This window comes from Hibiscus syriacus, unplaced genomic scaffold (genome assembly GCF_006381635.1).
Source record: "Hibiscus syriacus cultivar Baekdansim isolate YM2019G1 unplaced genomic scaffold, ASM638163v2 tig00000715_pilon, whole genome shotgun sequence".
NCBI lineage: Eukaryota > Viridiplantae > Streptophyta > Magnoliopsida > Malvales > Malvaceae > Hibiscus > Hibiscus syriacus.
In genome coordinates, this window is record NW_024061811.1 from 1,542,273 (window position 1) to 1,560,226 (window position 17,954).

At 33.8% G+C, this 17,954-nt stretch overlaps 1 protein-coding gene and 1 pseudogene across 1 annotated transcript; both read right to left on the bottom strand.

Moving 5' to 3' along the window:
- Positions 1 to 12,400: 12,400 nt before the first annotated feature.
- Positions 12,401 to 14,507, bottom strand: LOC120211681 (calmodulin-7). The gene is made up of 2 exons (XM_039210174.1): positions 14,349 to 14,507; positions 12,401 to 13,042 (listed from the first exon to the last, which is right to left on the bottom strand). The coding sequence occupies exons 1-2, from the start codon at positions 14,422 to 14,424 to the stop codon at positions 12,669 to 12,671; spliced, it is 450 nt and encodes a 149-aa protein (XP_039066105.1). The 5' UTR covers positions 14,425 to 14,507; the 3' UTR covers positions 12,401 to 12,668.
- An 823-nt stretch (positions 14,508 to 15,330) lies between these two features.
- On the bottom strand, positions 15,331 to 16,230 carry LOC120210486 (annotated as a pseudogene).
- Between the last annotated feature and the right edge of the window lie 1,724 nt (positions 16,231 to 17,954).

Consider the following 17,954-nt stretch of genomic DNA (forward strand, 5'->3'; position numbering starts at 1 on the left):
AAAAATTTTGGTGGAAGCTTTTGCAAAAAATTGAAAGAAACTGCACAGCGATTTAGAGTGGTTCGACTTTCTCAACCAAAGTCTACATCCACTACCTTAGCTATCCACACTAAGGATTTTCCACAAATTCACTAATTTGTCTTTCTTTTGAGGACAAAGAGTAACCTTACAAACCCTCAAGAATTATACCACAAATTCTTGAGAACACTCTCTCCCAAAGAGAACAATACAAATTTGTAAACTTACAAGGAAATCCTCACAAGGTAGATTGTTTGCACAATTCTAAAACAAAGAAAAGAACACTCAAAAATGAATACAATTGAGCACAATAAGTGTTCTTGAAATCAAAATGAATATTGAATGAAAAATAGGCTTGAAATGCTCAAACTTGAGGTTTGATGCTTTCTCTTTGATTCTCTCTTGATTCTAGTTGCTTGATATTTCTTGTTATTGATCAATGGCTTCTAAGCTTGCTTAAATACACCTTGAATCACTTCTGAACGTTGGGGATCATTAATGAAGATAATATAGTTATTTTAGTGTGAAATCAATTAATAAAACAGTTTGGAGCGTGGGGGAATCGGTACCCCTTGAGGGGAATCGGTTCCCTAAGTGTAAAATTCAAATATTTCGACCGTTGAACAGTGGGGGGAATCGGTTCCCTCCAAGCATACTGGAATTCTCGGAGCCAAACCATTCAGGGGGGAATCGGTACCCCATTGGGGGGGAATCGGTTCCCTCTGAGCAATATGGAATTTTTGGCTTTGAAACGGTTCGAAATACTTTGTAAAATTATTTTGAAATTGTTTTAAGATTAAAACTTAATTTTACACTTGAGTAAGGATTAAAAATGACTTTTGAAAGATTTAGAGTAATGTTTTGATATTCGAATAATTATATCGAATATACTTAGAAAAACTTTTTTGAAAATCTTAAAATTCATTTAACTTTATTTGTTATATCGAAATATCAAAATGTTTTCAACAATCCCCCCCTTTTTTATATAACAAAACATTTTAGTAATTTTAAGATTTTGAAATCAAGTTTTGAAATTACTCCCTCTTACTTTAACACTTCTCCCCCATTTTGTTAAATCAAAAAGACAGTTTAAAAGAATTTAAACAAGGTTTTCAAATCATTTAGCCAATTTGAATATATATAGTTTAAGCTGCTAAGATCACAATCAAGAGAAATGTTAGCCATTAGTTTCATAATCAATCTTCATAATTAATGTGACATGGCAAAATTGGTCATATATCTAACATGATGTAAATGATGCAATGAATTAAACCAAATATATAAATTCAAACATCCAAACAAATTCAAAGTCTAACAATCCACAAAATCAAATATTCCAAAATATTCAAAATGTTGAAACAATAATCTTTTAGTTCAAAGTTCTAAAGCTAAACATAGAATCAAACATCCGGATCGAAAGGAGGAAAATGATGTGAGAGTGCATCAATACGTTCATTCATCGAAGCGTTGTTTGTGCGCATCTCTCGGAGAATTTCTAATTGTTGAGCTCCCATTGTGGATAAATGGGACTCTATAGAAGTAAAACGCGAATCCATGGTAGCATATCGGAAATCGAATGTCTCCATAAAAGATTGAAAATATGGAGGCATTTGATGCGTTTGTTGTGCTTGTTCCTCGGGCTATTCAGGCTCATCTTCGGCTTCATCGATGTCTCGCATTAATTGTTCAAGCTCAAGATCGTCTTCAGCTTCTGGTGGAGCTCGTGAATAACTAGCTCCGGAATATTTTCAGAAGATCGAACCCATTCACCGGTTTCTTTATCCTTTATCCATCCCGCTCTCGTTAAGGAAAAAAGATTAATTTGTTTCTTTAGAGGAAATGAGGCATCTAGACCAACTCTAAGCCTGACTTTAGAAAATAGATTACTCAAAATGCAACCGTAAACTAGAGATGAACAAAGTTTCTTGTTAGGAACAAGATTTACGGTTTCAACAATTTCAGCAAAAATGATCTGAGGTAGGTTTATTTTAATATTGTTTTCGAAACAATGTAACCACCAAAGATCCAAGGCTCTAAGAGTAGAATAACGACCTCCAGATGGTCGAAACCACCAAGAAATCATTAGATGAAGAAAACGTTCATGAAGGTCTAAGACACTCGCACTATCCCTTCTTTTATAACGATAACCTAAAATTTGTTTTTCATTTGAAATATCATCGTTATCTAATCCTAATGCCTTGGCTATGTAAGCCGAGTTAATATGTAAGAATTGTCCTAAGAGGTAGGAATGAACTTCTATGGTCTCAGTTTGAGCTCGATTTTTGACACAAACGACATTAGAATAAAAGATGCGAACAAGTTGATGGTAAACTATAGGTTCAAGGTCACAAAGTTTATCGAATTTCCACTCTTGTAAAAGATGAAGATATTTAAAATTAATATCTAACATAGCTTGACGAGAAGGGATACGTTCTTCTCTAATTTTGTAAGAATCGAAATATTGATAATACCAAAAACGATGATTTCTGGGCCCAGGATGATTGAAGCAAGAATTTTGAATTGTTAAATTGGGATCAACTAGATTAGGATAAGGAATTGGAATTTCAGGAATAGGAGGACGATTTGGAGGTGGATTTGGTTGATGGTGTGAGGGACTAGATGATGACCTAGCACGTTTAGGATTGGACATGGTTTAGGAAATCAGAATAGAATGGATAACCTGCAATTTAGAAAACACATGTATGCAATTCAATTAATCCCAAAACTCAATTGAGTCCTCAATATTTTAAGGTTCTCTAAATCAATCCTAATGGCAAAAGTTTTAGAAAACTATTGAAAAATAAGATTTTGAAAAACAATTTATGTATAGTTTTCATAACAACATAATTCAATTAAAACACAATAATTTAAAAAACATTTTTTTTATTTCGAAATTTTTTAAATTTTTGGAAAATTCTCGTGTTTTTCATGAAATTAGTTGTAATATCTAGTTTCTAATCACTAAACAATCAATGCCCGATCACTATTTCTATCTAGAACTAATTAAAACTAGTTCTATGTTCACAATCAATGAAATAGAGAGTTTAAAAAAATTTACCTTGAAAGATGAGATTGAGTGGATTTTGATGTTGTTTGCACGATTTTAATGATGCTAGCAGGTTTAGAAGATGATATTTGAAGTGAATTTCGATTAAAAACGTTGATTTGAGGCAAAATGGAGATTTGAGAGAGTAGAGGGGAAGAACGACGGCAATAAGAGAAAGAAGAGGGTTTTAGGATTTTTGGGTGTTCTGCCCGTGTTAAATTCCAGAACCCCATGAGGGTATCGATTCCCCTACGGGGAATTGGTTCCCCTTCAAAAGGGGAATCGGTTCCCTCATGAGGGTATCGATTCCCTCTGCACCAAAATGCTAAAATCCGATTTTAAACACAGAAAATGCTAAATTAACTTTCTCTAGTGGTATTGGCAACTCATATATTGAAAATTAATTATGTTCAAACAATTAAATTAATCTTTAAACGATATTTGAACATAAAATTAATTTTTCATCAAGAATAAACTCCCCCTAACTAATAGCAATGAATGCAATCAAAAATTAGCATTTTTCATTTAGTCTTAAAAGTGCTAAAATTATTTTAAACACTAAGTGAAGATAGGTTGGTCAAACCTAATTCTCTCCTAAGTGTCCAAAATCTTTCCTTGTCTAAAGGTTTTGTAAAGATATCCGCTAATTGGTGCAAAGTATCAACAAATTCTAGAACTACATCTTCCTTAGTGACATGGTCTCTAATGAAGTGATGTCTTATTTCAATGTGCTTAGTTCTAGAGTGTTGGATGGGATTTTTAGTGAGACAAATAGCACTAGTATTGTCACACTTGATAGGAATGGTACCAACTTCAATTTCATAATCAAAAAGTTGTTGTTTCATCCATAAAACTTGTGCACAACAACTACCAGCTGAAATGTATTCGGCTTCAGTGGTAGATAATGCAACCCAATTTTGTTTCTTCGAAAACCAAGAAATCAGCATATTTCCAAGGAATTGGCAAGTACCGGAGGTGCTTTTCCTATCTAATTTGCATCCTCCACAATCCGCATCAGAAAAAGCATGCAAGCTAAAGCTAGAGTCTCTAGGATACCAAAGTCCAAAACTAGGAGTGTCCTTAAGGTATCTAAAGATTCTCTTAACAGCTAGTAAATGTGATTCCTTAGGGCATGATTGAAATCTAGCACATAAGCAAACACTAAACATAATCTCCGGTATACTTGCAGTTAGATAAAGTAGAGATCCAATCATTGACCTATATAATTTAACATCTACACATTTACCTCCTTCATCTAAGTCAAGCTTTGTTGAAGAGCTCATTGGAGTGTCATGAGGTTTGCCATTTTCCAGTACAAACTTCTTTAGCATATCTTTGACTTACTTAGCATGATTGACGAAGATGCCATCTTTTCTTTGCTTGATTTAGAGTCCCAAGAAAAATGAGAGCTCCCCCATCATGCTCATTTCGAATTCACTTTGCATTAGCTTAGAAAATTCTTGGCAAACAACATCATTAGTAGAACCAAATATTATATCATCAACATAAATTTGAACTACTAATAAATCTTTACCTTTATGCTTTAAAAACAATGTAGTGTCAACCTTCCCTTTTGAAAAACCTTTTTCAATTAAAAAAATTGACAATCTTTCATACCAAGCTCTAGGAGCTTGTTTTAAACCATAAAGCACTTTTGTCAATTTAAGAACATGATCCGAAAATTTTGAATCTTCAAAACCTGGAGGTTGTTCCACATACACTTCTTCCTTTATAAAACCATTTAAAAATGCACTTTTAACATCCATTTGATATAATTTAAATTCATGAAAACATGCAAATGCTAATAACATTCTAATTGCTTCCATCCTAGCTATGGGAGCGTATGTTTCATCATAGTCTATGCCCTCTTCTTGAGTATACCCTTGAGCAACAAGTCTAGCCTTGTTTCTCACTATATTACCACTCTCATCAAGCTTATTCCTAAACACCCATCTAGTACCTACAGTAGATTTATTACTAGGCCTTTCAACTAATGTCCATACTTTACTTCTCTCAAATTGATTTAATTCTTCTTGCATAGCCATAATCCAATGTTCATCATTTAATGCTTCTTTAATATTCTTAGGCTCTATGCATGAAATAAATGTAACATAATTACAAATATTTCTAAGAGAAGATCGAGTTGTTACCCCTTTGGATGGATCATCTATAATCTCACCATCCTTGACATAATTGTACTCTCTTGGATAAGATACTTCCCTTTCTTCAATGGTTGGATTCTCGAGGGGATCATGAGTTTTCTTATCTTTCGTTTCTTCCTTTGATGATGATTCTCCAACGTCATGTCTAACATCCTTTATATTTATAATCCCTACATCATTGTTAACACAAGAATCCTTCCTCGGAAGGGGATTATCATCGAAAACAACATGTATAGACTCTTCTACAACTAAAGTTCTTTCATTAAATACTCGATAAGCTTTAGAATTTAAGGAATAACCCAAAAAAATTCCTTCATCACTTTTAGCATCAAATTTGCCAAGGTTTTCTTTACTGTTGTTCAAAACAAAACATTTACATCCAAAATGATGAAAATAGTTAATGTTAGGCTTTTTATTTTTGAAAATTTCATATGGAGTTTTCTTTAAAATTGGCCTAATCATTACTCGATTTACAACATAACAAGCGGTATTTGTGGCTTCCGCCCAAAAATATTTTGGCAAATTATTTCCACAAAGCATGGTTCTAGCCATTTCTTCTAAAGTTCAATTTTTCCCCTCAACAACTCCATTTTGTTGAGGAGTTCTAGGTGCTGAAAAATTGTGACTAATACCATTAGAATTACAAAACTCAGTAAATCCAAGATTTTCAAATTCAGTGCCATGATCACTCCTAACACTAGTTATAGAGTAACCTTTATCGTTTTGGATTACTTTTGAAAATGTGATGAATTTTCCTAATGCTTCATCTTTAGTACTTAAGAATAGAACCCAAGTATATCTAGAATAGTCATCTGCCAAGAAAAATGCATATTGTTTTCCACCCAAGCTAGTAGTCCTAATTGGCCCAAAAAGATCTATATGGGTCAATTGTAATACTCTACTAGTTGATACGCCATTAATGGATTTAAAAGAAACTTGCTTTTGTTTTCCTTTAGTACAAGCATCACAGATTTTATCATTATCAAATTTAAGCTTAGGCAACCCTCGAACTAAATCACCTTGAATTAGCCGTTGCAAAACACTCATACTAGCATGTCCTAGTCTCTATGCCATAACCAACTATCATGTTCATCCTTAGCAACTAGGCACAAATTAGTTATATCAATAGAATCTAAATGCACCATGTATATATTTCCTATTCTATGACCAACAAGCATAATCTGATTAGATGCAATGTCAATGACTTTACAACTATTAATATCAAACATGACATTGAATCCCTTATCACAAAATTGACTAATACTCAATAGATTATGCTTTAATCCATTCACATATAAAACATTCTTAATTTGTATGGAAGAGGTATTACCAATAGTACCAATACCTTCAATGTGACCTTTTAAATCATCACCAAAAGTCACTTCTCCTCCATTTTTGGAGTTAAGCTCAATGAATCGGTTTTTGTCTCCGGTCATGTGTCTTGAGCATCCACTATCAAGGTACCATGAATTTGGATTTGTTTCCCGTGCCTTATAGCAATGCTCCTTTTCCTACAAACATAGATTAATTTCTAATTTTTGGTACCCAAATTCTTTTGGGTCCATATTCATTAGTTTCCAAAATCCTAGTCCCCTTAGGTATTCATTTGTGAAGGATATCTTTAGTAGTAATGAGCTATTTAGGAACCCATATACTTCTAATGATTTTTTCATTAGAGGTTCTTTGGGGACCTCTATGATTGTAGTTTTTAAAACTTTTTCTAACAAAGTTGGATTTTGAATTTTCTCCATTTTCAAAACGTTTTGTTCCAACTTTATCAAAAGAAGTTTTAAGATCATCAATTTTCTTTTGATGATCATCATTGACCTTTGAAAGTAAAATTTACAAATCCAAATTTTTCTTTTCAAACTCTTCTAGTTTGATTTGCAAATCTTTGATTTTACTTTCAAGATCGTTGTTGGTTTTGGATATGAGTTTATTTTCATTTTTCAATTTTGAAACATCATTTTTATATTTTAAAAACAATTTCTCATAATCCGAAGCCAACCCATTATATTCCTCTAATAACTCATCATAGGATAAATCATCAAAATCAGATGAGTTAGAGGTTACCTTAGAATCTTCCCCGAATGCCATCAAGCACAAGTTTGCTACTTCTTGTTCCTCTTCATCAGAACCTTCTTCATCGCTCCATGTAGCCACATGAGCCTTGTGCTTATTAGTTGATTGACCCTTTCTCTTCAGTTATGGGCAATCATATTTGAAATGCCCCCGGCTTTTTGCATTCATAGCAAATGATCGGGTCCTTCTCTTTTGGTTCATTTTTAAGGCCTTCATTTCGTTTGAATTTTCTTCCTCGGTAAGGTCTCATAATTTTTCTGAACCGTTTAGCAAACAATGCCATTTCCTCGTCATCGTCATCTTCATCCGAATCATTCTCATCTTTTGTGGATTTGAGAGCAACTCCAATGTTTTTCTTCTTTTCATTCTCCTTTGGTGTCTCTTAAATCTTATCAAGGTCCACCTCATCTTCAAGCATTATTTTATGAGTGAGGAATGAACCGATTAGCTCTTCAAGAGTTAAGGACGTTAGATCCTTAGACTCGATGATTGTCGTCTTCTTTGATTGCCACGATTTTGGGAGGGAGTAGACTAACTTCCTCACAAGCTTTTCATTTGAAATGATCTCTCCATATGATTTGAGACCATTGACAATCGTTGAGAATCTATCCGTTATAGCTTTGATATCTTCATTTGGTTTCATCTTGAAATTTTCATAGCTATGCGTTAGAATACTAATTTTAGATTTCTTTACCTCATCGGTACCTTCATGAGTGACTTGAAGTTTGTCCCATATTTCTTTGATGGTTGTACAAGATGAAACTCTTTCGTATTCATCTGGTCCAAGAGCACAAAATATGATATGAATGGCTTTGGAGTTGAGCTGGAACATTTTTGTCTCTCCTTCACTCCATAATCTTGGATGAGTGAAGTATCATTCTTCTACGACATTCCATGCTCGCATGTCACTTGCTTGAATGAAGTACATCATCCTATTTTTCCAATAGGCATAATTAGCCCCATTGAATAAAGGAGGCTTGTTAACGGGCATCGAATTGAGACCGGAGTCGAAGTTTGAAGTAGAGGCCATTGATGACTTTGATTATCGATGTAACTATTCCCGAATCGACTCAAGAGACGATTAAACCTTCAAATGAGTTAGGCTCTAATGCCAATTGTTGAGTTAATCGATTGATGGAATCGGCCAAGAGGGGGTGAATTGGCAATAAAAATTTTGGTGGAAGCTTTTGCAGAAAATTGAAAGAAATTGCACAGCGATTTAGAGTGGTTCGACTTTCTCAACCAAAGTCTACATCCAATACCTTAGCTATCCACACTAAGGATTTTCCACAAATTCACTAATTTGTCTTTCTTTTGAGGACAAAGAGTAACCTTATAAACCTCAAGAATTATACCCCAAATTCTCGAGAAGACTCTCTCCCAAAGAGAACAATACAAATTTGCAAACTTACAAGGAAATCCTCACAAGGTAGATTGTTTGCACAATTCTAGAACAAAGAAAAGAACACTAAAAAATGAATACAATTGAGTACAATAAGTGTTCTTGAAAGCAAAATGAATATTGAATGAAAAATAGGCTTGAAATGCTCAAACTTGAGGTTTGATGTTTTCTCTTTGATTCTCTCTTGATTCTAGTTGCTTGATGTTTCTTGTTATTGATCAATGGCTTCTAAGCTTGCTTAAATACACCTTGAATCACTTCTGAACGTTGGGGATCATTAATGAAGATAATATAGCCGTTTTAGTGTGAAATCAATTAATAAAACAGTTTGGAGCGTGGGGGAATCGGTACCCCTTGAGGGGAATCAGTTTCCTAAGTGTAAAATTCAAATATTTCGACCGTTGAACAGTGGGGGGGAATCGGTACCCCCTTGGGGGAATCGGTTCCCTCCGAGCATACTGGAATTCTCGGAGCCAAACCATTCAGGGGGAATCGGTACCCCATTAGGGGGGAATCGGTTCCCTCTGAGCAATATGGAATTTTTTGCTTTTGAAACGGTTCGAAATACTTTGTAAATTATTTTGAAATTGTTTTAAGATTAAAACTTAATTTTAAACTTGAGTAAGGATTAAAAATGACTTTTGAAAGATTTAGAGTAATGTTTTGATATTAGAATAATTATATCGGATATACTTAGAAAAACTTTTTGGAAAATCTTAAAATTCATTTAACTTAATTTGTTATATGAAATATCAAAAATGTTTTCAACACCTTTGGTGACTAAGAAGCTGGTTGAGAATGACTGTCAATGCCTTATTGAAAAGATAAGAGCCAAGCTAAATCTGTGGGTTAACAGACATATGAGTTTTGCTGGCAGGTTGTAATTGGTGCGCATTGTACTATTTAGCATCGCAAATTATTGGTGCAGACATGTCATGTTTCCTCTAGTGGTGATCAAAAGAATCGAGCAACTTTGCTCTCGATCTTCTGGAAAAGTGCTGACGTATCCGCGAAGGGAGCCCAAGTCAGTTGGAACATATTTGTCTATTAAAATCTGAAGGAGGCCTGGGTGTTTTTGATCTAGGTGGGTGAATAAGGCATGCTTTTCGAAACTGGTTAAAAGCTTATTGGCAGATGATGGATCCCTATGGGTGGCTTGGATCCACTCCTACGTGATAAAGAATGCTACTTTTTGGCAGATGAGTGCACTTTTGAATGCTAGTTGGAGCTTTAAATGCTTACTTAAAATGAGACATGATATATCTCATTTAGTTGCTAGTCTAGGCAATGAACCTAGCACGAGACAGATCTGGGAAAGCATGCGGACCACAGCGGCGAAGGTTTTGTGGCACCAGTTGGTGTGGTTCCCTGGGCGCATTCCTAAACACAACATTATCCTTTGGATGATTGTCTTGGACATGCTCCCCACTCATGTCAGACTTACGCGGATGGGATTAGCTATAGAGAATGATAAATGCTTACTCTGTAGTATTAAACCTGAAACTCGAGACCATATTTTCTTCGAGTGTGGGTTGGCTAAGGCTTTATGGGGAGCTATTCTTTCTCTCTGTGGTGTAAATCGCAATGTGAGTAGCTAGAATGGCGAGCTGGCATGGGCTATCCACTGTTTTAAAGGAAAATCACTCATTATGCGAGTGTTGAAGCTTGCTCTGGCAGGATATGCCTATAGCATCTAGAAAGAAAGGAATAACAGACTGTTTGGAAGGAAAGCAAGGTTGATGAGAGATATCCTGGAGGATATTAGAGATATCATCAGGATTCGGTTGAACGGCTGGTCTATTGACAGAGCGAACTCGAGGAATGATGCCCTTTGTGTTAGCTGGGGCATTCCATCCGTATAACTGTTCCATTTTTTTGTTTTATGGACTGTGTTAGTTTAGCTATGGCTAGTCTGTTACTAATGTTTGTTGCTAATGTATTGAATTGTTCCTTGTAGCAGTTTTCTGCTTTCTTGGGTAATGAAATGGATTATCCAAAAAAAAAGATAATGAATTTCAAATCAATTTTTTTAAATTCAGTAACGATTTGTTTAAATTTAAATAAAACATCGTTATATATATTAAATAGTATTTCATGCCAATAATAAATAATTAAATTAAACCAGTGTAAATTGCGGTCTTCTCATGATATGTATTAGATGTACAAGGCTTCATATTTAAAAAAATAAAGAAGAAAAAGTAACTCTCTTATTATTATTATTATTGTTTAAAAATCAAAATTAATAAAAGAAAGATTTTAATTTCTAATTAGGGAGAAAGAAAAATAGAAAAATAATTATAAGATAGCATATTCACGAGCTTTGTCTGATTATTTTTTCTTTCGACGTGGCTTTATCATTCTTAACCCCATATTTTTCTTTCTCTTTGAACTATTGTCATCATATGGTGGTGACGATGGTGATATTAATGTGAGTGCTCCTCGTACCATTCTTTCCATTAGTTCAACTTTGAAATTTTTTAACTCTTAATCAATATATATTTTAAACATTTTTGACCATTTGATAATGAAAGTTGAAACACTCTTACAATTTCTGGTGTTCATACATAAAATCTTTAGAAATAACGACTATTCTTTAACTACTAAGATAACTTGATTCGTGCATCTCTTAACAATTTTAAATGTAATAATTTATTTTTTTATTTATCAAATAATTAATTAACTTGAAAGATCTCTATTAATCCAAAACAATTTTTAAAAAAAAATCAAATTTTGTTTAAATATCAAAGATATCGTATGGATATTGATTTTACCGTATGGAAACGTAACTGTTTTTTTAGTTTATACAATCAATCACAAAATACCATTTTGATGTGGACATCGATTTGTATATGTCACATTACAAGTACATTTTATTCTATTTTCATATTTCACTTTATTTTCGTCAATTTCCAATACGTCTTCTCAACATCATTTGTGTCCCATTTCTCCCTCCATAATTTTATCTAAATTAACACATGTTCGGAAATTATGGTGTTGAGAAGTATTTTTACTATATAATTTTAAATATTTTATGCATATTTCAACTTTACTCGGTTCAAAAATTTTAAACAACGTGAATGTATTGTGATATATATGTATGTACGTATATTAGAGATGAAAAACTGATAGACTCCAACGCATTGATGACTAGTTTGGTTATTGTCCTTTCGTGTCACTTAAACCAACCGCGTAGCAAAGAGCCAAAGACTAGATTACCTCGTCCGTTTATGGTGAGGAAAAAAATAAATAAAATTTGAAATCATCGAATGAAAGCCCAGAGAAGGGCAATGGCTTTCCCTCCTCTTCTCCATTGGACGGCGAAACTAATAATCTTGTACTAAAAAGACTGGGAATAAAATAAAAATAGAGGACCAAAAATACTGTATCAAAATGACTTAAACTGTTGCTCGAGTTTATTTCGATTAAAACGCCTTAGACTCTTAGTAATGTTGACAACCAGGTTCGACCACAATTAGGTAAATTGGCCAATCAATTGCACAGAACAAAGGAATTGTATGCTCAGCCCCTTTTTCATGAGATGATGGGGATAACCAATGGCCGTATTTGCAAGTCAGCATAAAAAAGTAGTTGACATACTCGGACTTTGAAATATGGTAAAAGTTAGTAAACAATAAGCAGAAACATCCAATCTTTCCAAATTGGTTTAAGTTTCATGGCAACAAGAATATATAGAAAGAAAACACCAAATTGTAAAACAAAAATAAGACACCAACAACCCATGAACTAACGGGAAAAAAACAGAGCAAACAAGTAGGTTATGAAGGTCCGGTCCACGAAATAATGCAAACAAAGAAACAGACACCAAACCGATAGCTAGTAACATAGAAACATAGATGTCCTATTGATATAAATAGAAATCTTAGCAAACTTATCTGCCCTGAATCCTGGTCCCTTTTTTTAACCCATTTTTGGATCTTGGTTATGAATGAGGAGATCCTTACTTGGCCATCATGACTTTGACAAACTCCTCATAGTTGATCTGCCCATCACCGTCAACATCAGCTTCACGGATCATCTCATCGACTTCCTCGTCCGTAAGCTTCTCACCGAGATTTGTCATGACATGGCGAAGCTCGGCAGCAGATATGAAACCATTCTGGTCCTTGTCAAAAACCCTGAAAGCCTCTTTTAGCTCTTCCTCTGAATCAGTGTCCTTCATCTTCCTAGCCATCAGGTTAAGGAATTCGGGAAAATCAATGGTCCCGTTTCCATCAGCATCAACTTCATTAATCATATCCTGAAGTTCTGCCTCAGTAGGATTCTGACCAAGTGATCGCATCACAGTACCCAGCTCCTTGGTAGTAATGCAGCCTGCACCAAGGATACATATAAATGCAATAAGTATGTGTACGATATTTGTTGAGAAACAATCAACACCAGTAAATACAGCTGGCCAGAAAAAAAAGGCAAACACTAAACGTAATCTATAAGATGAAAAATAAGACACCATAATACTTTAACTTAAAATATATCTGATTATTTTCAAACTTTTTTAACACCATAAATGTCTGCCAAAATACTTCACAAAGTCAAACACATAGTCAAATAAGAACAATTGATTAGATAGTTAAACACTTTTGGATGTACCAAAACAAAGATATGAATAGCTTGGGCAGCACTGCTATAGCAAAACTAATTGAGCGACAACAATCTAGTGTCTGATAAGTTTCAAATGTACAAGCGTCAGCAATCAAATGTCTGATACCCATGGCTCATGTAATTGCGCAAAATAGAAAGAAATAAGGATCCAAACATGTATTCTGGTCATCAGCTACCCGGTTTTGTTCAAGCAAAAGCACCAAACATAATATTTCATGTTTAGCATTACACATCACAAAATTAACAAACCACACAAGCCACAAGTGTCTAACTCTCGGGGATATGTCAACTTCACGAACATTTAGATTCTGAATATATAACTATCATGCATAGTTACTTCAAACGTAAAAGCTGATTTCAAGGATGAAACAATTACGTCAATGATTTCATTACCAACAGACATATATAAAAGAACACTAATGATCCCATGTTTTAATATAGGTAGAAAATGAAGGTTCAATGAAAGTGATCTAAAAATTAAGGAAGCTTCGCTAATCATATTAAAAATTCACACAACGAAAATGCAAAACAAAATTAAGATTAAACAAAAAAAATCAAATCAACAAAACGACAATCTTAATCTTAGACAAAAATCATACAGGAGTAACAGGAAATCACTGAATAAAATGATGATCTAGGCAGGCCATGTTTGAACATAACAATATCTAATTCTTAACAGATCAAATCATTGAAATCAATGAGCCGACTGCTAAAGGTCAACTAATAAAGAAGATAAGAAAAAAGAACGAAGTGACATTCGAAGCTATAAAAATTCAAGAGTAAAAACAATCAATGAAATGAAATGAAAAATAAGATGAAGCGTGTTCATAAATTCATAAATCAGAGCCCTAGATCCGTCACATTATTCAAATTACAAAAAGAAAACTAAAGCTAAAGCTAAGCATAAAAAACTAAAGCGACAGTTAGATCTGCGAACCAGGGCTGAATTGAAGTTATTAAACCATAGTTAAAAAACTAAAAACATGAAGAAAATAAAGAGAGAGATGAGAGAAAGGACCATCGCCATCCTTGTCAAAGAGGCTAAAGGCCTCCTTGAACTCAGAGATCTGATCGTCCGTAAGCTGATCGGCCATGGTCTTCGCTCTTTAAGAGTTTTTAGTTTCTCGAAATGACGGCGTTTGAGGTGCGAGGTTGAAATCCTTAAATGAAGAAAAATATTAATGGTGGATGAAGGGAAAATATATATAAAGGGCCCAACACAAATTAAGGTATCTGATTCTCTCTCATCAGCACGCATTTTCTCGGGGGTTTTTTTCATTTTTAAATTCTATTAAACAAGATATTTCCTTTGAAAACCAAGAGATCATAATATTAAGGCGTTTACTTTACCATGAAATATCATGATAGTGATTGTTTTAAAATTACAAATTAATTTATTTTAGTAATTTTAAAAATAATTATTACTCTTAGAAATTTTAAATTCAAGCATCATATTATAAAGATGTTTAAACTTTCATTATTAAATGATAAATTTTTTTATAACAGATTAATAAAATAATTGTTTTAGAATTTTAATCTTATATTTAGTTTATATTTACCTCTAATAGGCCCAAAATAATATTGATAAAAGTAGCGCTCTTTCGTTAATATTTTAGGAATTTTTTTATTATAAAAAATTAATTTTAATTTTAAATATTTAAATTGAACTCATTTGATGATAAACTTTAAATTACACAATTTTTTGATTGATTAATTATTTTTTAAAAATAATTTTATAAATTATTTAGATTTCAATTTTTTTAATAAAACAAGTAAACTTTTATCCTAGTTTTTTCTTTTGATTTTACTTGCGGTGATCAGTCTATGTACAGTCGTCTAACGTCAGGGTTTACTGGCTTAAATTATTTTTCTGCTTTTTGGCATAAAAGGTAGGAAAAGAATGACAAGGGTCAAATCAGCTAGAAATATTTAACCTGTCAGGCTTTTTCATCATAAATTTGAAACGACACTCAATATTAACTTCCCAGAAAGCTTAGTTTCTAGTAGTTGGCCATGATCGCATTCTTAACGTATGCTACAAGCATTGCGACCAATAAAACAGCCAAAACAAAGTTCATTACTTTCCCTGGATTCTTAATTCCCTTGGCTAAACCCCCAACAACTCGTTTTTTAGCAGCATATGGGACAGAATCAGAAGGCTTTTCACTTCTTGGACTATTCTTTTGCTCTTGGTCCGAACTATTTTTGTCCTTCTCCATCAGCCTATGATCAGATTCATTAGGTGCACTGCTTTTGCTGTTATTTTTTATTTCCTTTTGTTTACCTGGTGTTTGCTCTGAAACTTTGTCAGCCTCCTTGCCGTTGTGATGACCTTTTTGAATTGCCTGTTCTACACCATTGTTTTGTTTCTCTGGCACATCTGCAGCCCTTCGAATCGGGTATTCGGCCGATGGTTTTGCTTTTTCTGGCTTCTCGTCGGCTGGGGCGATCCGTTTTGGGAACTTAACATGAAGCATATTACCCTTGTAATTTGCTCTGATCTTGTTCTGGTCACAATTTGATGGAATGGGGACTTCTTTGGAGAAACTGCTGAATTTGTTGTCACCAATTGGTCTTTCTCCAGATATCCTCAAGTTCCCCCTTCTTGTTACTTAAACTTTAAGTTGATCCTTCCTAAACCCTGTTGCATGAATCACATGCATGGATCAACTGAATCCATTATTTTTCATCTAACATATAAAAAATCATGAATATTAGGATCAAGAACGAACCTGATAAATGTGCAATTAAAGTGTCGTCTGCAGTTTCATGAATCCATTCAGTGCGGACCTCGAAATCTTCATAAACAGGCTTGAGCTTCAAATCCATGGCTTTTGTTCAAAATCTCTTGATTAATACGTTGAGGGTGAATTATGAGACTTGCTGTTTAATTGTTGGTTTTATATACAGAGAACAGAAACATACCGGAAGAAGAACTGTTGGGTTTTTTCTGTTTTCTTTGAAGAAATTTATTCTTTGTTCTCTTGACTTTGTTAACTGGTTAAGGGTTTCACATATGCTTTGGCATCGAATAGTTTGTCACCTTATGCAAAAGGCAAAGTTCAGCTTCTTTGCCGGATCCGAAAGGCGCGTTGTGGGCCATTTCGAGGGATTAAACAATAGAAACGAATATAAGAGGAATGTTTAATAAACTACTGTAGCTTTAATTAGGCATGTGTTCCTTCAATGGTAAAGAAAGAAGATATATTAACAAAGATACCATACCACAAGGAATATTTAACGATGTTACTTAATATTTGACAAATATATTTATAAATATATAATAACATATTTATAAGAGAAAATAACCTCAGTGGCCGAAAATGCTTTATAATATACGATTTTAACCAACGCGAACTCCAATTTCGCAACCCAGTTTCCAAATTCGCAACGCGAATCTGTAAATCGCAACGCAAATCTGTAAATCGCAACAAAGAAGTCAAATTCGCAATGCGGAATTTCAAATTCGCAACTGAATTTCAAATTCGCAATTAGATTTTCGAATTCGCAACACGAATTTAATTTCGCAACAGGTTTTAGTTTCGCAACACATATGTTTTGGGTATATAATAACGTAACAGCAGCAACTCATAACATAAATCCCTAAATCGCAACTCATTCCATCTCCATATATCACTCTCTCCGACGACATCCGTTCCTATATCCAATGACATCCTTCCCCATCTCTAATTTTTTTTTACATAATTTTATTTCTATATAATTTTCAATGATTTCTCTCCCAAATTATCAACTATCAACTTAATAAAGGTATGTTTTTTCTCTAAGTTAGTGATGATATCTAGTTTATAGCTCGTTTGTTTAGTAAATTAATTTACAATTTGTAGAATGAAATCATCTAATGTTGATCATGTTTGGATAGATTTATGTTTTGGAGGGTCATGGAGAATATTCATGGTGTTTTACAATATGTGCCTTTACCCATGAATCTTCAACTAAAACTGTCATTAAAAAAGTTAACTTATGAAACTCTAATGTTACGTGCTGCAAAGAAATTGAATTTAGAGCCTCTAAGTGGATTTAGGCTATCTTATCAGAGAAAATGTAAAGTTTATTTGTTAACCGACAATGAAGATGTTGAACGATTCATTGCTTACATTAGTGTTTCGCAAGAAGATGATGTTACATTGTATGTTGTTGAACCTAGAAGAAGTGAAGTTGGGTCAGTAGCGGCAAGTAATCAATTAAGTTCTTCAACCCCAGTTTATGGTGCTCACAATGTACAACGTTGTTATCAACCTTAAATTTTAATAGTTCCACCACAATTTCATCACCAAGAAAATTTTGTTTCACCACATTTCCAATACCAAACACAATATCAAACACGATCTCAAAACCCACAACCTTTTCCTAATCCAAATCCCAATCAACTTTCAGAACCAAATTTTAGTTTTCGTATTGACCAGTTAGACGATTATGAGCCAACAGAAAAAATTGTGAGTACTAGTCAGTATTCAAAATTTGATCTTGGTCAATACCCGAACTTTGATCTTTGTCAATACTCGATTTTGATGATGTGATGGAAGAAGAAACAGACCCTACATGTAATGATTTTGATATTGGTCAATACCCGAATTTTGATGATGAAACAGTCGCTGTCGAGGAA

Coding starts and splice junctions, on each gene's coding strand:
- LOC120211681 (XM_039210174.1), bottom strand. CDS start 14,424: ATGGCCGATCAGCTTACGGACGATCAGATCTCTGAGTTCAAGGAGGCC. Junction 13,043..14,348: donor CTTTGACAAGGATGGCGATG/GTCCTTTCTCTC, acceptor TCCTTGGTGCAG/GCTGCATTACTACCAAGGAG.